Consider the following 22,963-nt stretch of genomic DNA (forward strand, 5'->3'; position numbering starts at 1 on the left):
CTTCAACACCCCCAAGGACTCTGTAGGTCAGTACTATGAACTTCCTAAAGAGGCCACTAGCTGGTCCAATCACCCTCAGCTTCTGTGAGGGCAAAACATTGAGTGCTTCTTACCGTGCCATGCCTGCCCCTGCAGAGTTCACTGCAAACATGGCATGAAGCAGGAATGCAGCGAGCGATAACAGGAGAATCAGGAAGAAGGGAGGGAAGTCAATACACCAATATGACACACCCTAACTACCTCACTCACACACCTCCACCCACCAATTCCTACCTCTTCCTTCACCAACATCCTGGTTCTCCAGCACAAACCTGCATCCTTGTTTTGGCATGCCTTTGACATTCCAGCAAGCTAACTGGTTGTTTTACCTTTTTTTTCTTTGAAGCACATTATTGTTGGCTGGCTCCCAACCTATTTTTTTAGTCTTACTGACTGACTTGTACCACAGTTAGCAGCTTTGTGTGTGCTTTGTGTCCGGTCTTCCACAATTATGCTAAATAAAAATATTATTAAGACTTTAGTTAAGCCCCCTCTTACTTTAAACACGTAACAGGCTGAACCGCACTACTATAAACTGTCATTCTTATTGAGCACATGTCTCTACTGAATCAACATATTCATGCTGTGCATAAACAACCACAAATTTATTTTCTAGAAATGTGATTTTTATTAATGTATATAAATGCCGTGGGGAGTGCAACAAGAAGTAAAAGACGTTGTCATGCATGACATTATACAATTGCTTAAAACTTGCAAAGTTAAGGTATGTAACATAATAGGTATTGCATTTCTAATGATGACGAGACATGTTTCTACAAAAATAAATTATACCTCTTATCTTGTGCACAACAGTATTAGACATTGGAATGTTGAGGGCTACATTGAAGACAATGGAGAGGCTCCGGGCTTATAATGCCTGGTGTAAGTCTTCTGTTCCAACATTCCGATGTTTGTCTTTCTGTTCTCCCTTTTTAATTTAGAACATTCTATCCTCAGTGGGTGGAATGTTCTAATATCCTTATATCTCTTCTGCGTAGGGCAGCACCGGTTGTTAAAGTTCCTCTCCTTCGTTATAGGCCCTCTCGTGCTGCTCAGGCATATTATTTGGCTTCAGGGCCTTTAACAACCGGTATAACCCCAACAGCGGGCTATAAGGCTATTTTACAAAATATGAGTACAATACGAAGTTCTTCATAAATTTACTTACTGCTGACATTAAAGGAAGCATACAATACAAGGTGAATAAATATATGTGTAATGTTCAGAATATAATAATTGACTCAGTAGGCAACACAGGTCTCTATGTTGTAAGCAATGCCATCTTTTATTTTAAAGAAATGTAGCAGGAAAGCTGTAAGCCATGCATTGTTTTTTGGGTGAACAGCTCTTCTGACTGCAGTAATTTTTGAAAATAAAAACAACTTTCTGCTCGCATAATACAGAACTGAGTTGATTTAACCTGCCATGCATCCTCTGAAGAAGGGACCTGTGTGGCACTGAAAGCAACATTTCTATCTTTGCACTCCTATGATAGCTCCAATAAAAAGCATTACGGCTCACATTGTGCATCTTTCTCACACTGACACAACAAAAAACATTTTGTACAACAATATATTAGTATCCAAGTGAAATTAACTAAGTCCTAATTGCATATAGTTAGAGGAGGCATTTGATGTTCACTTAGATGTCCTATTTGTATTGAAAGCACTGTTACCATGGCAACCGAGTCAATAAATTTGAGGTCAGAATAGTGCAAGCTGAAAGATTATGGCGAAATCCATTGAGAGATACTGGGAGTGACCAATTCCTAGGGAAAAAGAACATGATCGCATAATTAACATGTTCTTTTCATTACTTTCTCTCGTCGAAAAGAACAGAATGTCAATGCACAACCAGGTGTGGTAATATTGCCTCACCAAACTGAGGAACAACACTCAAAAGAAATATCAATACAACAGAAGCTTAGATCAGGTCACAGATATTCTTTACAGCCGTCAATAACTGGCCTATGTCTCACGAATACAACAACAAAGAGTGCCTGATGCTGTGAATTCGCAGTGACAGTCACTGCGAATTCACAGCATCAGGCACTCTTTTGTTGTTGTAATCTGATAATTAGGGGTTGAAGAGTAGCCTCATATACCTTTTTATACAACAACACTTTGGACAGAGGACCTGTCAAGGGAAAGAAAGGCACCAATCCTAAGTTCACCACTCAAATTAGTCTTCAAATTCTGGCGTGCTATTTCCAAATGCTCCCTGTCCTAAGAGCATCACCCAAACCTGGGGTAAAAAGTCAATTTTTTGTCCAATATGGAAAAGCACCGCTTTGTAAGTCAATCCCATCCAAACCGGTTTGATATTCATTGCTCTGGACTGTGAAACATAGAAAATATACACATCGTACCTTATTGGATGGACCTGCGCTCTTAAGATCTTTGCCATTAGATAAAGAATTGCTTTGAAACTACCTGGTTCCTAGCACTACTACGCAACAGCAAAATGACTAATATCCGAGTGGGGAAAATACATTATTTCTAATTTGAAGCTCTGTTTGGGGAATTCGAAATATAAGGAACATAAAGGAGCATAAGGATACAGAGGATTCCCCCTCCGCCCCCCCACCTTTTTACGACTGGAAATCAATGTGCATTGGAACAACTATTTCGCCCTGAAGAAGTTCTGTTTTCAGAACGAAACGCGTTGGCTGGCTTTTTTCCTAAAACGGATCATTAAATGAGCATTGAAAATGTATACCAAGACTCAGCGTCTGTATGTGAAGACACTAAGAGAGTTGTCTAGTTTCTTTGATTTGGATGGGATTGACTTACAAAGCGGTGCTTTTCCATATTGGACAAAAAAGTAGCCTCATATAACCCTTTTCTCCGGTTGATTATATATATGTCTCACGAATACCTATATAGTGGCTTTGTCCCAAGAAGAATAAGTACCATCAAAATTCTTCAGTACCCGATATAGGACAAGCTGCTGACCAATAAACTAGAACAAAAATAGAAGCCCTTTTCTTAAACTGAGCCCAAAACGAAAAAGAATGTCAAAGTTTCACATGAGCCCAGAATTTCACAGGCTAGTTAAATAACTCAAAGTATGTTCTGATTTTAATTATAATCTCGCACTAGCTTTGGCATAAAAGGGTATTTTCCCTTTCACCACATGGCACATTTATTTCACTGGATGCCTTATTGTTCCTTTGTGAGGAGCTTCCTATCACCAAGGCTTACATCTATGGCTATTGATGAATGGGTAACCTACATGTATTCTCTCTCTCTGAGGAGATCTGGTAGTTTATAAAGTTATATATGAATATTAGAAGGGTGTCCTAAAGCATGCATGTGGAGAAATCTCCCCCCGTGACAATAGGACATGTCTCCATGACAGCTGCGGTACAGCCTGGAGATATGTTTGGTCCAGGCACAAGTGGGAGTAGGGAACTCATCAAACTATGGGTGCTATAAGGGGAATAGAGGGAACATCAGCAGAATAGCAGCACCCAGAGACCTTCTTGTGATGGAACACATGAAGTAACACTTGATTTCCAAGACTGCGAATAGTTAGTTGTAACAGCCTGAAAACCCCAAACCCGAAGACACCCGGTCTGCTTGGGAGCTGGCCCACCAAATAATGTTTAATTCCAGCGAGTGATAAAACTGTTAGGCCGATCCCATTAGTCAGAGCCCACTTACTTGCTCAAAGTCGAGGTGACGGAAGGAATCATGGGCTATTTTTGAAAAACATAGAAGTAGCTACCATACCGATTATGATCTATGCTGCTCTGCTTTGCAGTAATGAGCAAAACTAGACCTTTGTGAGGAAAAGGTCTATGTGAACCAGTCAGTTTATAAGTCCCGTTTGTTGGGGTAAAAAGTGAAGTCCCATCAATGATTGTGAGTAGGAGTTAAAGCTACAAAAAATATCAGAACTATCTGTCCGCACCACTTCTGAGATGATAACAAGGAACCTAGGGCTTGGTGTAATTCTGCGATGTGACCATGTACTAATAGGTCACGTCACAAAACGACCTGCCTAATGAATAATATTTAGTCAGAATGCTATTTGTGACACATTAATGCAGGGATGATGGCTGGTAAGAGACAGCCGACCACCATCCCTGCATTTACTTTCCCAAAGGGGAAACATTTTTTAAGCAGCTAATGTCCATTTACGGGACATATGATGCTTAAAAAGAACTATCCCATTTGGCACCACATCGGGACAAGCCAGCATTGGGACCCTGGAGCGCTATCTTCTTCTCATGAGGCTACCCAGCACAATTACTCAAGGGGAAGCTGTCCCAATGTCACATACCATCTCCTTTGAACTTTGGTATCTGATCAATGGTTTGCAACCACAAGCACTGATCCATTCCATTGTGACCCTCACAGGGGAGGATTACGCCCCTTTCATGCCCCATCTTATTTCTGATTCGTAATGTATCAAAAAGCCCCATTTCTGACTGATAGATAGCAAAAGGATATTGTATGGTATAAAACCCTGTGATTTTGTTAATTGCAGTGCTTGCCCCAGCAAAATCATTCTGCAGATGACGTCCGTACTCCATACTGACATGCTTTATTACCAAGAAAGAATGGGTAAAGCTGAGCTTCTGCTATAGAGGACAATGTTAGTTTGGTCTTGTAATGAGAAAGTAGCAACAGCAAGACCAGTTTCATGCACAGACAACGTTGTGGTACGACACTGGGGAATGCTAGGATATCAAGCTGGAACCACCAAGCTGGTAATGGGATTCTCTTCAAGATAGGAGGTTATGAACTATAGCACATTCTCCTGCTCTGAATGAGGAAATGGCAAACTGTATCCATATTCAGGAATGTCAGTAACCACTACTGGTGTTGACAGGAGTCACAGAAAGTAGTTTTCTACATGACTGTAAGGCAGTGCTTAATTTGAGCCGCTGGTCTTTGATGCTCAGCACCAGCACTTAATTGTCAACACAGGGACTTATGACAATCTGCCACATTGTGGCGCTGCTTGTCTAAATTAGAGACTAACTCAACAACAGCTGGTTATTCATTCAATATACAGTAAAAATGACTAATACCTGCTGCCCCAGCCATTCTTATAGCATTGGGGTGCTTGGAATAGTCTGAAATGTCACCCTTATAGGAGTGTGATGGTTAGTAGTTATGTTGGTACTGTCACTGGCAGCTCTGGCAGGGGCATTAGGTAATGCAATCTGCAGTTGCCTCCTGACGGTGGCCCTGGCACTTATTAGTTTACAAATTAAGCACTGCTGTAAGGCCCAGATACAATAGCAATAGATGGTGTTGGGTTCAGAGAGAAGATGCTCTTCTTGAGATTCTCTTCCTTCCCACTATGACAGGCACTAAAGTGACCAACTGCTATGTGGAACTAATAACGGTAGGCGTCAACCAGAAATTATAACTTTTTACTAAACCAATCAAGGAAATGTCTAAGAATGCATCTTTTAGACATGAATCTATTACAGGTCAGTGAAGGCATCCAAAAAACTCAAACATAATTATTTTCAAAATGTCTTTTACGTTTATGTTTAGGGATTTGTAGCATGCACTACTACTCAATAGTGTCCCAGTGCGAGCCCAAGAGTCAAAGAAAACAAAAACGTAGAAGAGAAAACAAGATAATTGAACAAAAAAGTTTTGAGCTTTTTCCTAAACTGAGAAGGGTTCTTAAGATTACACAAATCCAGAGGCAGGGAATTCCAGTAGGTTGCAGCAAGATAGGACAAGGAGCTGCCACCCTTACGTTTCAAACTAAACCTGGGAACAGATGCTAGAAGCATATTCGAGGAACGAAGACCCTGCCGGGGGTATAGAACTTTTATGAATGACTTCACTACATTCAAGTTTCAGATGAGGCGCTCTCTTTCTTTCGTTCTTAATTCATTCCTGAAAGTGATTTGGAATCAAATGTTGATACAATTTAGGTGAACATATTTGCACCTGTATAACCCCCCCTCAACCCTCCTAGGAAGCATCATATTTACAATGCAGACTGCACAGTGGCCTGTTGTACTCTTTAGTCACAAACATTAAACAGCTTGTCCCTCGCTGGTGGTGTGTGATGCAACCTTTCACGTAACAGATTGTAAGAGTAAAAATCTTTTAGATAAGAGGTTGTTTGAGTAGGACATTTTATTTTCCATTCTCATTTACTTAAGTGTGTACTAGGGGTCTCAGTTTGTGACACATATAAGGTATTATCTTTCCTAAGCCTGTTTTTCCTGCAAATGATGCAAGTCTGTCAACTAACATGTTTGATTTGTGACGCGGGCCATTATATACTAAGGTGGTCACAATTGTCGAGCAGCAGTTCAGAATCCACGAATCATCCACTCAGACAAACATGCTGTTAGGTTTAAATGATTATCACTGTGGTATCAAATACTCCTCTTGACAAATTACTCATGCACTTAATGCACAGCAGTTGTGCAATTAATGCTCCTGATCACAAAATGGTCATGGTATTTCCTCATTGTGACTGTAACTGGCTACCGGTTACTCCACTATCAATTAACAAATATTCAAACTATCATGTTAGATTAGCTGAATAACACCCTTAACAACCTCCTGGACCTTGCGCACATTTTTCCAAGGTCTTAGTAATAATATATGGTAAACATACAACTATCACAAAATTAAGTAGAATACAGGAGTGGACACTTCATGAAAAGCAACAATAGCTGCATATACATTCACCACAAACAACTTTATTATATCAAACTTAAAAACAAGATTAGGCCATTTTAATTTAGCACTTTGCAGGCCTACGATATCCTTTTTCAAGGTCTTAGAGATAAGGTTAGGAAGTTGCACAAAAGCAGAACCTTTTCAGCAAAATGCTAAATTAGCTTTTCCATAAAGTGCAACATTGTCACCTAAACAGATTATATCTGCACACAGTTGCTATAAAAATGTCCCACTATTTTTACCATACACTATATTTTCAGGATCCTGGCTCCCAAATCACCATCAACAGCAATTCAGAAGTATCACAAATTGACACATCCATAAGTTTATCAAATCTTTTTTCTGTTTCCCTCAGGTACTCATCCGAGTAATCAATTTACATCCAAAAATGAAAATGTATTAAATATTCCCTTATATTACATTTGGACATCAGTTTAAAGCACCAACTGCTGTACTTCAGAGTTTACGATACAGGTGTCTGCTCAGCAGCACAAACTCTGCAAGCTTTCTACATAGTAATTTTGGCAATTAAACAATCCCTCGATCATACTTCTATTTGTAGAAAATGCAAACAACCATCTAAAACCCACTGAGGGATTTGAAAATAATAAGCCTCTGTAGAAGGCACAAGCGCTCATTAACACATAGTATGTACACTTAAAGCAAATTAGCCGCTTTGGCATGCTGCTTCACAGTGCAAACAAACAACAGAACAGATGAATTACTGTTTTCCTTCCTAGGAACAACAATTCTCTGTTCCAGAGGGAAAAAACAGAAACATGGTGCAATGTGCATTGACTCTTATCATTATTATCCATATGATGGAGGCCAGTCAACCTATACTTTTAGCTAAACTATTGTTGACATAAATTTGAGTCAGATCAGGAAAACACTGGCTTCCCAATCAAGATTCAACAACTTTGTAAACCAAAGCAAAACGACTAGATGACAAATTGCCACATATTTATACTTGTATATCTTTTCTTAATGTTTTTTTTTACATTCGCTATCTTAAAAACTCTTTTATTTTATGTAAGCGTAAATAATTTAAAAAACAAGTTATATTAAAAAAAACCCTATGCATTGTTTAGACTCTATTTGTATATAGAAAGTATCAGAATTCCTTATGATGGTATTATCATAAAGAGTGACTCCCGTTCTTTGATAGTACATTTAAACACAAATACCCATTACAAATGTTTACAATAGATACAAGAAATTTCTTAGTAAACAAATTAAAAATATGTGCCTGGAACAAACACATTATATATCAGATTCACATCCAATGATAAAGCCTGAAAGTAACAATGGTGAACTAGAGCGTAATACACAAACTATGACTACACTTACAAATCATAAACGGGTAGGCACAAAAATCAAATTTCCTCCTGAACATCTCACATTCTAAAGTTTTAAGTGATCCATTTAATTTCAGATGAAATGCAGGAGCAGGAGTAACCTTCTTCAAATGGACCTAGTAAGCCTGAGTGTGGCTTTGTTTAGACATAGAAACAGGATAAGTTCCTGGAAGACATAGCTCTGAAACAAAGTATAACAGGATAAAGGTGTAAGCCGCATTGCTAGCAGCAAACTTGTTAGTATTAACATCAGTAAGAACTGTTTCACTAATCAAAAACAGAAGAAACACTCACCTTAAAAGGACATATCTAGTACACTTAACTGATCTCAGCAGGTTCAATGGCACAATTGTCTTTCCTCTGTATACCAGGAAGGAATTAGGTTGATTGAGATCCGGACATGTAAGGTGACTGTAGTTGAAGTAAATCCCTTCGCCGAAATCTCACATAGGAGCAATGAACCTCTAGTTTCTCATCATCTTATAGTGTTAAGAGTCAGCTGGGTAGCTATTAAAGAACATAGACAGGTGGTGTAGAGGCTAGATAACCCACAAGACTAGACTATCATGGCTAAGCCTGCCAAAAAGATAGGGACTCTTGCCCCTAAATGCATAAGTAGTACAGTTTTTCCACCACAGCAGTGAATAAGTATAAGTCAAGACAGTGCATTTCACATCTACTGCTTTTGGCCTTGGCAGATCAACGTCAAGCTACTAGGAGACTTATTTGCAGTGTTCCTAAACAGTATCCTTCAGGGAAAGAACATACCTTACTGACACTTTATTTTTCACATGTGTTTGCAGAGCCCTGTCACAGCCAAAAGCCTGCAAGGGGACCTCGTTTTTAGGCTTCATACCTGCCACTAACAGAAAGGAGACGCTATCTGTATGGATTCAGAATTAACAGATTGAAAGAGATGCTGTCTGAGTTGATTCAGAATGAGCAGACTGAATAATTTCTGAAAATCACATATAAGTATTTGATCAAAACTACTCAAATGTAAGACACTGTTTTTAGTCACTATGCCAAAATAATCCTGTGGCAACTGGAGACATGATGGGCAAGGGGTTTGCGTAGAATGTACTAGTTTTGCTTTCCTGAGGGGAGCTAAACCTGCAAGCCCTCTAACTGCAATTGCCACTCTGACGATCCAAATACTTATCTGATCTCCTGAAAAGCAGGTTAATAAACACCCCTGACATAGCACAACGTGGTGTTGGCTGCAATAGATGTGCCCACCCTTAAAGCTGCATTTCAGACACGCCTATTACTTTACTCAGTGCTATTCCCGTTATTAAATGTAAAGGGATGAGAGATTTAGTCAGCGAGTCTGAACTCACACCTATGACTTGCAGGGAGCATACAAAATCAATAAGTGATGAAAAGGTCTACAAGTCAACCTCCTTAAACCATCTCCAACTTGGGTTTCTCTTGTGAGAATGGTACTAAGGAATTGTTCTGTGGGATGGGAAAAATATGCAAACTACATTTACTGCACATGCACACTCCCTTTCCAAATATAGCACACTTCTCTCCGAAAGTGAGGAAAAACCCAGCACAATGACTGAGTCTTGTTGGCCACATACCCCCTAGTTGACTGACAGAAGGCTGTTTTAAGGCGCACACTACCAAAATGTATCTCTTGGCGCTGGTGCCTGGTTATGCAAAGTAAGCTGTGTGAAGGGGTTAGGTGCCCTAAACTGATTTTGGTTAAACTTTGATTCTGTAATTATCAGTAAAAGATATGAGCTCTGTACCATTATTGCATTTTCTCTGCTGCAGTATGGCACATGTGGGAAGAAATGTGGCGGCTTCAAAAATCAGAGAACGTTTAATCCATAATTAGAAAAAATACTCACTTGATCCTCTTGGAACAGAGAAGAGAACCACATGGAGATATGGCAGGCAAATATTCTGAAAACTCTACTCTGTGTTTAATGGAAAAGAAGAGATAGATGTGTTCTCAGTATCTACAGCACTACACAGGTGTGCATGCTTTGAATGTTACACCAATAGTGCGGCAATCTCGAAAGGATCAGTGCTCCTAATTCTATCACAGCAGATCCGTGGAAGGGACAACTTAAAAACAAGTTAATAATCTCTGAACAATTAAAACAGATTTACTTTCACACACTCACTCATTAATTCCTGAAACAAACATGCTAATTTTACCAAGTAATATCAAGCCTCGTACACACTCTTTAAAGGTATATTCAAGTTATAAGCATTTTTTGTAAAACTACATGTCACAATTATGGTCCCTTTTCATCAATAAACGTCTTAGTAGAAGATCAACTTCAGTACGTTATGAATTCCAACATATGCCTGTATTGTTCTGAGGATGCTTTCTGTATTATATCTTCCAGAATATCCTTCTTTTGTAGAGTACATAAGCGATGAAGACCCACAGTGATGTAGCAAGCAAGTTCTGGGTTAAGTGCTCAGCATGAGACTGGATGTTCTCCATCTTCCATGAAAAGGGAAAGTAGTTCTCCAGAATTTCATGCCCCACGTAGACCAGGATGGAGTTCATTCCTTAAGTGATAAAATATGATTATTACAAGTTAAACAGGTGTAGAGAAAAAGTTGGTAAAAAAAACAGTTGTAGTGGACTATAAATCTTTGGCAATATCTAGAAAACTCAATGGAACCCTCTTCTAGGCTAGCATCTTAAATGATTGTATTCCAATACTTCGAAAAAGTATTTGTTTAGCACAAATTACTCTAGTTGTATCTGTTGTTCCTAGCCTGTTCCTTCTCCCCGCAGCAGTTTTCTTAGCAGCCTTAAGTTGTGATAACTAATTTCGGAGATTTGGCTACCTGTTTGCAATCCAGTCACAGCTTGGCTAATGCCTCAGCAAACGTTGCCCCAGCAACTACAGTTTCAGTAACTAACTCTGTCTATATTTTGGAAAGGGGCGACCACTCGGTCCCCCCGAACGTATGGTGGAGTGCCTCGATCCCCCCGGGAAGCCATTTTTGGGCGGGAGGCGCGTCTCGGCTGGTATGCCCGAAGCGGCGTAGCCGGGGCGCGCCTTTTCCCGCCCTAGAGTGGGCTGGCCTAGACACCGACGTAGCCAGCCCCGCCCTAGGGGCAGGCAGGGGCGGGTTCTCGCCCGCCCTGAAGACGGATAAAAAGAGACGCAAGACCAGAAGACGTCCTCTTGTTCTTGTGCTCCGAAGCTGCACCTCCTCGCTACCCGTGAGCTCGGGACAGAACGAAGAGCCAATTTTGAGCGTTTTGATCTTGTTCTTTGTCTTCTAGATACTTCGTCGGAGAAATGCCAAAGAAAGTCGCAAAGAGAATGACGACCGACCAGATGGTGCGGGCCCTTTGCAAAGACGTGTCCGACATAAAGAAACGGTTGGCGATACGGGACGGGGAGGAGGGTTCGGGCCCTGCGCCGGCTGGAGGGAGACCTAAGAGGCCGAGAAGGGTTCCAGCCGGTGGAGACGTCCCGGTCCCCTCTGTACCGCTCGAGGCGCCGACCCCAGTACCAACGGAGGGGAATCCAATCCCCGTTGTCGTCACCCCGACATCCAAAGAAGACATGCCCCCCGAGCTGGCAGCACAGCTAGCAGCTTGGTTGGGGGATAGTAGTGATGGCGCCACGGCTGCCGAGGCACAGGCGCTGATAAAAGGGCTTCGTGAGAAGAGAGATGCAGCTAAAGTGACTGCGCCGTTGGCGGGAATAGACAAGCCGCAAGCGGCCGAAGCTGCGTCCGGTGCAGGTAAGCGGCCATTGCCGATTGCAAGGGACGAGTCAGCACCCTCTCGTAGGGAGAGATTGGGACAACATGTGCCTTTAGCTATAAAAGAAAAGATCTGGGCTGGGGAGTACGTGAATATTTTCTCCTTGCTTGTTGATCATTATGAGGTGGAGCATGTTAAAAGTCAGAAGGACCTAATGCATCCGAGTGTTTGGCGCGCAAAAATGGCCGCCTTTAAGGTAAATGAGAATATTGGCAACTGGGGCAATGCGTGGGGTATTTTTACATCGATTTTGGGGGTACGTAGGCCCGAGTTGCTTTCTGAATTTCCCATTTATCAATCACGAATTATGGGTTACTCGACAGCGTATCAAGGTAACCATTGGTTTTGTTATGACAATCTGTTCAGGAAAGAAAAGGAACATAACAAGGGTTTGACTTGGGATTGTTACGATTCTGTAACATGGGATAAAATGAAAGAATCAGGAATGTTAAAGATGCCATTGGTTGGGAGCAATGTTGTAGATTACTCCCGCCAAAATGTGGGGACGCCCTTTCGACCAAGTACGAGCACCGACGATCAGTCGAGGCCCGCAGGCAATACAGGGAGGAAGGGTTTCTGCTTTAATTTCAACAAAGGGAAATGTACCAGACCTCCGGGATCGTGTAAATTCAAACATGAGTGTAGTACGTGTGGGTCGTCCCATCCTGAGTCATCGTGCAGAGCCAGAACGGGTGAGAATGGGGGTAAGGGAGGCGCCAAACAGGTCTAAACTAGTCCGAGGGGCGCCTTTACCAACCCCGATTGATACCTTGGCAATGATTCCCTGGCTCAGTGAATACCCGGATCGTACTTCTGCTGGGGTGCTGCGGAACGGTTTTTCACATGGTTTCCGCATCCCGGTAGGGGACTTTCAGGGTGTAGGGATTTGCAAAAATCAACTTTCTGTTCTACAACATACATCTGTGGTGCAAGAAAAAATTCAGAAAGAGGTTAGCCGGGGACGGGTCGCTGGCCCGTTTAGTGTACTCCCGGTACCGGATTTTGTTTGTTCTCCGTTAGGGGTGGTCCCCAAGAAGGACCCAGGTGAGTTTCGTTTGATCCATAATTTGTCTGCTCCACACGGGCTTTCGGTGAACGACGCAATTGATCCAGAAGTTTGTTCGGTGCGATACGCATCGTTTGATGAGGCAGTAGCCATCTTGAATCGCCTGGGGCCCGGGACGTTGATGGCGAAATCAGATATCGAGTCAGCGTTCCGGTTGCTCCCGGTACACCCAGACGATCAGCGTCTTTTGGGATTCGGGTTCCAGGGGTCATTTTACATGGATAGGTGTATGCCAATGGGATGCTCTATATCATGTGCTTATTTTGAGCAATTCAGTACTTTCCTGCAATGGGTGTTCACGAAGAAAACGGGTTTCCGAAATGTAATGCACTACCTTGACGACTTTTTGTTCCTTGGTCCCGCCGGAAATCCCGAATGTGCTCAGGCCTTAGCAGAATTCTGTGTGTTGATGGGTCATTTTGGCGTGCCATTGGCACCGGGAAAAACTATGGGTCCCACGACTTGCCTCGAGTTTTTGGGGATCGAGTTGGACTCAAGGGAGGGGTGTTTCCGTTTACCAGCTAGCAAAGTGTTAAAATTCAGGGCAGCCCTCCAAGTATGTTTGAATGCATCTAAGGTTACACTGCATCAGTTGCAACAATTAGTGGGAAAGTTGAACTTTGCCTTGAGGGTGATCCCAATGGCTCGCCCTTTTTCCCGCTCAATTGCCCAAGCGATGGTTGGCCTAAAGGAGGGTCATCATCGCACGAGGTTATCGGCTGAGGTCCGCCAGGACATGCGGATTTGGTTAGCATTTTTGGCGGACTTCAATGGCCGAGTCGTCTGGAACAAGCCAGCCGTGTCCTCAGAAGAGCTTGGACTATGGACAGATTCAGCAGGAAGCATAGGCTTTGGCGCCATCTTCGGCACGAAGTGGTCTGCCCAAAGGTGGCCCCTATGGTGGCACGAGAAGGGGCTAACGAGTAATATTGCTTTCCTTGAACTATTTCCCATTCTGGTGGCCCTGAGAACCTGGCCGGAAGGGTTCAGAGATCATTCTGTCGTGTTCTGGTCCGACAATATGACCGTGGTAGAATGCATCAATAGTCAGGCAGCCCATTGTAAATTGATTTTGAGACTGCTCAAAGAAGTTGTCCTACTGTGTATGCAACTGAACGTGGTATTCAGAGCAAAACATGTCCCAGGGGTGATGAATCAGGCTGCTGATGCACTGTCTCGTTTTCACATGCAGGCTTTCTCGGGTTTCCTTCCTTCAGCGGACCCGGAGCCGGCACCCTTCCCCGAAGCTCTCTGGTCTCTCGGTGCCCCGAACTTCGTCACCTCGTGGGAGAGAGTCTAGCGCCCAGGACAAGGAAGGCATATGATGGGGCGTTCCAGGCCTATTTAGCCTTTTTGGGGGCAGAGAGAGGGGGACTTTGGGGTCAGGAAGAGTGGGTTGTACTTTTTCTGATGTCCTTACGTAGGGCTGGGAAATCGGTGGCTACGGCCCAAAGGCATCGTGCCGCCATTTCTTTTGTTGCCAGGGCCCATGGCATCCTGGACCCAACAGCGTCTTTTACAGTACAGAAAGCGCTGCGTGGGTGGCAACGCCTAGAGGGTCGCAGAGTAGACGTAAGACGACCGATAGGTTTAGACAGGTTGTCCCAGTTACTGGCCACACTCCCTAACACATGCTCGTCCCCTTTCGAGACCTGTTTGTTCCGGACTGCATTTACGCTGGCATTTCACGGGGCTATGAGAGTTAGTGAGCTAGTTGCAAGGAACAAACAGGATGTGACGGGGGGCTTGTGCAGGGAACATGTTCAGATCAGGGGTGATGCGATGATTGTCTCCTTTCTCAGGTCCAAGACTGACCAAGATGGGAGAGGGGACTGCACGATCATTCGCAGGAACCCCGAGTCATCCATATGTCCGGTACAGTGCTTAGAAGATTACCTAGCACGAAGGGTGGCATCATGGGGGGGGACATTGTTGAGGCATGCAGACGCCACCCCGCTGACGAGGTTTCAGTTTCAGCGGGTGCTTGCAATGGCCATTGCCGCAGCGGGCTTGGACCCGGGCGAATTTGGGACCCATTCCTTTCGAATAGGGGCTGCCACTGAAGCTACAGCCAGGGGTCTTAATGTAGAACAAGTGAAACGTGTGGGGCGCTGGTCCTCCAATTGTTATAAGAGGTACGTGCGATTGCACATGTTGTGAAGCTGTAATCATGTACTCATGCTTCTTGTCTTTTGTTTGTTTCAGTTGCGCAAGCCTACGCGGCAGGGCGGACTGTGCAGTCGACCCAACACCAGGCCAGCGGTCGCACGTCACCGGCTGTGAGGAAGGAGGTGTGGGTCGTGGGCCACTCATACGTGAGACGGGCCGCAGACGTATTCAAAGCAGGTGACATGATTCACGTACCTGGGGAATACGGGTACAGAGTGTCCTTCTACGGAAGGGGCGGTCTCTGTATTGACCAGTTTCAGGAATTTTTTGAGGGTTTGTTAGAGCGGATGAGGTCACCGCCGTCCATAGTCATAGTGCATTTGGGGGGCAATGATATGGTCACCACCGGTAGACGACTTCTCCTGGAGGCTATGCTTTCCACGGTAAGTTGGTTAGCGAGGAGAGTTCCGGGGTGCATAATTGCGTGGTCTCATGTGATCCCACGAAAAGTGTGGCGGGGGGCTATCTCGATCCCTGCTTTGAATCATTCTGTTAGAAAATTGAATAACAAAGTGAGTAGGTTGTTCCGTTCCAAGACATTGCATTCGATCTCGCATAGTTGTATTAATGATGACAGTATGTATCTGGGGGATGGTGTGCATTTGTCGAGGGTGGGGAATGAGTTACTCATAGGTGACTTCCTAGCTTGGTTAAAATCGTTAAAACATGACCTTTAGGTAGGAGTTTTGTGGGGGGTCCGGATAGCCGGTCAACTATCCGGACCTGTGGCGGTAAGGTCATGATCGGTGAGCACTAATTGGTAGATCCCTATGAGTGGGCGTCACCCAACACGGATGGGAGCGCTCGGGAGAGGTGGCCATTGGCCCCTCAATGGGGAGGCGGTCCCGTCTAAGGGCGGGTCGCCGGAAGTAAAGGAAAGGCGGTCAAGGCCCCTTCCTTTGTAGGAGGGGTTACAGCCCCCTCCTGGGGGAATTTCCCGGGGCCAGTGTCATCTGCGACGGCAGATGCGGTAAGTTGTGTGGGGTGGGGAGAGGTCCACGATACCTTCTAGATACCACACACAAGTCTTCGAACGACCTTTAAATGGCGTCGAGTCTTAAGTGCCCCCGTCAAGTCAAGGGAAATTGTTAGTAGTTGCACTTGAGGTAAGCCTCTGTGCTGTCGCCCCTCCCAAGTGGGAGGGGTAAGTCTGGTTAGGGATCTTGACACCGGTTATGACCTTGCCGTTGGCCCTTAAACGTTAGGATGTACAATTTCAGTGTTTCTAGAGAATGTTTTTGTAGGATGCTAGTTCGGCTAGGAGAACCTCTGTATTAGAGAATATGTTAAGGTTAGCCAAACATCGCAATGTGATAATGAAATTGTACATAACATGAAACGTTTAATGTGTTAATTTTTTGTTTTAATAAATACGGCCGGGAGGGTCACTCCCTCCCACATCCAAAAACTTTAAGAACTGTTTCCGGTTTCCCTCCTTTTGGGGATTGTGTTGAGAGGGGGTGGCGAGTATCTCAGCCATATGGAAAGGGGCGACCACTCGGTCCCCCCGAACGTATGGTGGAGTGCCTCGATCCCCCCGGGAAGCCATTTTTGGGCGGGAGGCGCGTCTCGGCTGGTATGCCCGAAGCGGCGTAGCCGGGGCGCGCCTTTTCCCGCCCTAGAGTGGGCTGGCCTAGACACCGACGTAGCCAGCCCCGCCCTAGGGGCAGGCAGGGGCGGGTTCTCGCCCGCCCTGAAGACGGATAAAAAGAGACGCAAGACCAGAAGACGTCCTCTTGTTCTTGTGCTCCGAAGCTGCACCTCCTCGCTACCCGTGAGCTCGGGACAGAACGAAGAGCCAATTTTGACCCACCCACCAGCCCCTGAGGACAGCAAGTCGTTGTGCAATAAAGTGAATTTTTATAAGTATGTGTTACGTTTCGTTTACAGGCTGTGAAAGTAACAGTTTGTTGTTGATCATAATAAAGTATGGTGAATGTCGTGTAAATTGTTACGATTAAAATGATTTGAGGTAGTGTTACATTTTAAGCATGTTCTTTTGGTCGTAGCGACCAATGTTTTCTTAGGTTTGAGTAGGAATTGTCGTATTTAATTTTTGGTAGGCGGTAAGGTCATGATCGGTGAGCACTAATTGGTAGATCCCTATGAGTGGGCGTCACCCAACACGGATGGGAGCGCTCGGGAGAGGTGGCCATTGGCCCCTCAATGGGGAGGCGGTCCCGTCTAAGGGCGGGTCGCCGGAAGTAAAGGAAAGGCGGTCAAGGCCCCTTCCTTTGTAGGAGGGGTTACAGCCCCCTCCTGGGGGAATTTCCCGGGGCCAGTGTCATCTGCGACGGCAGATGCGGTAAGTTGTGTGGGGTGGGGAGAGGTCCACGATACCTTCTAGATACCACACACAAGTCTTCGAACGACCTTTAAATGGCGTCGAGTCTTAAGTGCCCCCGTCAAGTCAAGGGAAATTGTTAGTAGTTGCACTTGAGGTAAGCCTCTGTGCTGTCGCCCCTCCCAAGTGGGAGGGGTAAGTCTGGTTAGGGATCTTGACACCGGTTATGACCTTGCCGTTGGCCCTTAAACGTTAGGATGTACAATTTCAGTGTTTCTAGAGAATGTTTTTGTAGGATGCTAGTTCGGCTAGGAGAACCTCTGTATTAGAGAATATGTTAAGGTTAGCCAAACATCGCAATGTGATAATGAAATTGTACATAACATGAAACGTTTAATGTGTTAATTTTTTGTTTTAATAAATACGGCCGGGAGGGTCACTCCCTCCCACATCCAAAAACTTTAAGAACTGTTTCCGGTTTCCCTCCTTTTGGGGATTGTGTTGAGAGGGGGTGGCGGGTATCTCAGCCATATGGGAAAATGGAGAAAGGCAGAGGCTTCATATTCCATGGACATTAACTATGTCAACTTTCCTATCACCTACAAAATGTGAAAAAACACAGACAATTATAGTTAACCACCATGTTACCTTTTTAGCTACACTTTCCTAAACTGAAAGACCTCACCTTCTGGAATGAATGCAGCTAGCCAATCGGTAACCTCCACATTCAAAGGATTTATTTCTAATGCAACACTAGCAAATAACATTAATTGTGGCCCTCTGAAGAAGCACCATGGTCAAATCTAAAATGAAAAATATCGGGAAAAAGGTATAGCAAATAGCAGGGATTCTGAAAGTAAGTCATGTTTGTAGTAATGCCCTACCTCCCCACTAAGGCTATGCAATAGCTGTGGGATAATGCTGTATCTGATATCTGGGTTAGCCAGTTGTCATGTTAATGGTATAGGTTCTGGAATGTTGGTGGATGGTTGAGCTGGGAACAACCAGGAGGTACTGAAGAGTATGGATGTGCTGCTGTTCGCTCTCACAATAAACTCTTTGTGTCTACTGGAGTCTCAACCCGTTCTTACAGTTTGGTGACGAGGGGAAAAGGACTCCCTGCGACAGAAATACTGACTTGCTAGCACCTTCTGTCCTTGCTGGTGCTGGCAAATAATGTTTCCTCCTTGCACAGGCGATAGCAGCGGGGTCCGTTCTGGGAAGCCGCTGCCGTGAATGTTGGGAAGGTGAGAGCAGACACAGCATTTGGAGCTTGAGGAGAGGAAGCCTAATACGCTATACTTTGGCCTAATTGGAGACTTTTCTCGGAATAAGGGAGTTGAAGAGTGTCATGTGAGCCTCACTGTGCGGGTGCTCTTGCACAAGAAGTGTAGTGATCATGACAGTAGACGCGCCGATGTTACATAATAGAATAGACCGCCATCTTGAATTGGGAGGAAGCCCCGCGCCGACGCTACAGGTCAGTATGTCACTAAGTGCTGCCATGTTGGGTTTCCTGCGGCTATGCCATTGTTCAGGTACAACATGTTACGTGCCACTTGCTTCTATCGAAGGGTTGGACCAGAGGACTTTGTTGCAGCCCTTGGGTAGTCAGCCGTAGCAGCTGTTGTAGTTTGTGAGTCTCCGGTGACATGCACACCTCTCCCTTGCTGTGTGTGTACGTGGTATGCCACCTAAGCAGCAATGTAATGGAGAAGTTTGGCTCAGGTGTTAGAGGCGGCAGATCCAGAAGCTGAGATCGGTCCTGGACCAGGGTTCAATTCCCCACCTCGGCGGGTCTTGGGCTCAAAAATTCCACGGACTCGATAATTCTCGTTCCGGTGCCTACTCGACTCATGGGTTCACACTCTGCGACTCTGGGCAATAGCTTGCTTAATCTCTGTTGTAATTGGCCCGTCCGTGTTAGCGATTAGCTGAACCTACACGTTGTCCTCCTTAACTTGGCTGTATACGATAAACGCCATTTTGAATACTGTGGCGGCCATCTTAGATCATGAGCGGCCTCGTGGCCGACGTGCCCTTTAGTCCTTTGTCCGTTCCACTGACCACTCACATCTGCCCAGCAACAGGCTATTTTTAGTACTGGTCAAGCCACACATGCGCAGTTCTCACTGACCCGTATATCTTCAGGAATGTGCCGCTAACGGACCAGCGGGTTTGAAACCCTCCAATGAGCTGGCAGTATTCCAAAACATGACCATGTATGTCTCTAAAACTGTGTCTTAACTTGTGCCGCCTATCTTTTATTGCCCCAAAATTGTATATAAACGGGGTCACACCGGTGTTCGGTGTGATACCTCTTGCAATACCGAAGGGTGCTGTTTGAGTGTACCACCACCCCATGGGGTTTTAATAAACTTGTTCTTTGCCTTTTACAGCTTCCGTGCCAACAGTTCTTTTGTGTATGTGGGTAATCTCTGGAGCGTGTAGGCCTTGGGAACCCCGAAATACTTCAATTGGCGACCACGAAGGGACTCATCGGCGACTCGGATGCCCGAAGGAGAGGTCGTGACGAAGGCTTGGAAACTCGCCATGGACGCGCACTGCCACGAGTGACCCGAGTCTTGGCTGCCAAGGTGTTTTTTCCTTTCCTTCCGATCTGACCTTCCAGGTGGCGCCGGTCTCCGACTGAGTTTTCGAGTGTCCGCTTCACTGAGAAAGTGCCGTTTGGCTGATTTGGCTTACAAGACCTTGGCAGTTGGAATCTGGACTTTTGAGAATTGGTAAGCTTTGTGTTCGGTAAGGTAGTCTTCGGACGCTTACTGAAGTCCTGAGATTTGTGTTCGGTAAGGTAGTCTTCGGACGCTTACTGAAGTCTTGAGATTTGTGATCGGTGAGGTAGTCTTCGGACGCTCGCCGAATTTTGTGAATTTTGATCTGAGTTAGCTAACATCTTGAATTTGTGATCTTTGAACTTATATGTGTAGTGCACTTCACATAGGCAGGCATGTAGAGATGTTTCTCTAACCTTGTTTTTCCTTTGAGCGGCACAATTGTGTGAAGAACTGTAAGTGCCATTTGGTTTGGTGTCACGCTTTCGTGATACTTTTTGAACATGCCTGTTTTTAGCAAACTCCGGGGAATGTGTTGCTTAGGAGATGATGCATCAATTAGGTTAGCGGAATCACAGCCAGCTCCCCCAGAGGGAACACCAAATAGGGACATGTATATCAAGCACGGCCTTCCACCTATTATGTACAGTAAATTATGGCATAAGTACACTAAGGCCGATCCCGAATTGCAATGGCCCCTACACGGGTCATACGATTTGAGTAAAATCCAATTTGTCGAGCAATGTATGTTTCAACGTAGGTCTAGACAAAATATGTTTGATTGTGTACGAATGTGGGAGAAAGCGGCGCGTGAACGAATGAAGCGTGAGGTTGCCTTGGCGGACAAAGAGCAGCGTAAGGCTGCTCGGGATAAGGCTTTACAGCTTGAGGAGAAGGAGGCTCAGGAGAAGAAAGAGAGGGAGGAACGGGAACGTAAATTGCAAACGACTGGTCAGTTTCCTATTCGCCGACCGCTTTATCCTGTCCTTAATAATGAAATTGATGATTTTTCTTTGTTAGATCGGTCACCGCCTCCGTACGTTTCACCGACGGCTCCGGCTGCGGATTCCGAGGATGATGGGCAGATTCAAGTGAGCCAGAAAGGGGTATCGGCTCTCAGGTTTACTGCGGAGAGGTCCGCTCATTTACGCAGTTGGGCTCGTAAAGTGAATAAGCATTGTGTTACTCAGGAACAGTTGGTAGCGGAGAAACAGGGGTGGTCGGATCTTGAATTAATGTATTTCTTGTCCACTTTAGCGGATGAAGTTGTAAATGCATATCGTGAAGTTTCTGAAACGTTAGAACCTAAAGCTTTGTCGGTATATCGTGAGAATTTAGCTAAAGGTGATTTTGATCTTACAGATGTGGACGACCTGTTCAAGCAGTTGATCGCGCTGCGGGATGAGACAATTTCTTTACGACAGGAACTGAAACGGAGGAAAAAGGAGTCCGAGCCGGGAAACGACGGGGCGGTTAAGGAGTGTTCTCTTCGTGGTTCAGATAAGAGCTCTGCGTTGCATGTTATGCCTATGCGTGAAGCCGCGCCTTTGTATGTTCCACCAAAAGGGGAAGGTACGGATGATGATAAATTGTCAAAGGATGCGAAGGGATATTTTGTGTATAATTGGGTGTATACACCATGGAATAGAGCAGATGTCATGGCACTTAAAAACTCTTTACCTGATCTCCGAAAGAACCCAGCGGCATTCTATGAGGGGGTAGAGGGGGCTATATCGTCTTGTGTGATGACTCTTGTAGATATAGATTTGTTTTTTGGGTTGATATTACCACCTGACATGTGGCGGCAGATTCGTAAAAATAATGATGAGACAATATTGGGAGGGACATGGAAAGAAATAAATGCTGCAGATTTAGACAGGGCACCAGCATGCAAGCCTTGTCAGCTAATTCTAGAACTCCCGGCAGCTATTTTGCGTAAATTGAAAACGCTTGTTCCCGCCAAAAAGATTGATTGGACCATGTTAACGTCGTGCAAGCAGAAACATGATGAAACGGTTTCAGATTTCTTTACACGCTTTGAGGAGGCATTTCATGATTACAGTGGTCAATCTTTAACTGACGATACGGGTCGGCATTTGTTTGTAGATAAGTATGTGGCTAATCTCCTACCAGAGATTGCAAAGCGATTGAAGTCGAGTGAGAGTTCCTGGGCCACGGCGACCCCTGCGTCCTTGTTAACTATGGCTCAGTATTATGAGCGGCAGGAAGTGGAGGCTAAAGAAAATGTAGAGAAAAAGACGAAGGAATTGAAAACGAAGGTGATGTTGGCACAGGTTCGGGGAACACAGAGTAGAGGGAATGATAGAGGTAGACGAGGTGGAGGAAATGCGTCGTATGGTCGTACGGACATTGCGGAGGATCAGTGTGCTTATTGTAAGGAGTTTGGGCATTGGGCCGATGATTGTCCGGTACTTCGTGAACAGCGTAGTCAGCGTGGTCGAGGCAGTGGAAGGTCAAGAGGAGGTTATACTGGAGCGAGAGGTGGCGGAGGTGATCGTAGACAGGTTGAGGAGAGGGGCCGTGGCCAGGACGAACGAAATACGTTTGATAGACGGAATCAATATCAGATTTTGGAAGGAGAGAATGTGGAACATCAGGATTATGTGCATGCATAGGATTGCGTGGGATGGGGTAAGGAATCAGTTGAAGTGCCAGTAGATCAGCAAGGTCCATATGTAACAGCGGGTATTTTGGGTTCTACTGATCAGTTTCTAGTCGACACAGGAGCTACTCGTAGCGCTCTGTCGAAAAACTTGGTTCCGAGGGCTCCCCTGTCTGGCGAAATGATTACGTGTGTAGGGTTTGATGGCACACCCTCCCCCAGCCCATTGTCCAAGCCCCTTGCACTATGCATTGACAAGTACTTTAGTTTTGGCCAATTTTTGTTATCGCCCCATACCCCAGATAATATCTTGGGCATTGATTTGCTTAAATATTTTCGAGCAACAATACGCTGCGCTCCAGAAGGAGTGCGGGTTATTCTGAATGACAACTACCCTGATCCTGATGATTGCCCTGAACCTGACAG

At 44.9% G+C, this 22,963-nt stretch overlaps 1 protein-coding gene across 1 annotated transcript in view; it reads right to left on the reverse strand.

The window, feature by feature from the left end:
* Nucleotides 1-6,710: 6,710 nt before the first annotated feature.
* The window catches only part of HGSNAT (heparan-alpha-glucosaminide N-acetyltransferase), a 580,634-nt gene continuing 564,381 nt past the window's right edge, over nucleotides 6,711-22,963 (reverse strand). Inside the window, exon 18 of the mRNA XM_086937464.1 lies at nucleotides 6,711-10,603. Coding sequence (XP_086793590.1) covers nucleotides 10,422-10,603 — 182 coding nt within the window. The 3' untranslated portion in view covers nucleotides 6,711-10,421. The remainder of the gene's footprint in view (nucleotides 10,604-22,963) is intronic.

This window comes from Lissotriton vulgaris, chromosome 9 (assembly GCF_964263255.1).
Source record: "Lissotriton vulgaris chromosome 9, aLisVul1.2, whole genome shotgun sequence".
Classification (NCBI taxonomy): domain Eukaryota; kingdom Metazoa; phylum Chordata; class Amphibia; order Caudata; family Salamandridae; genus Lissotriton; species Lissotriton vulgaris.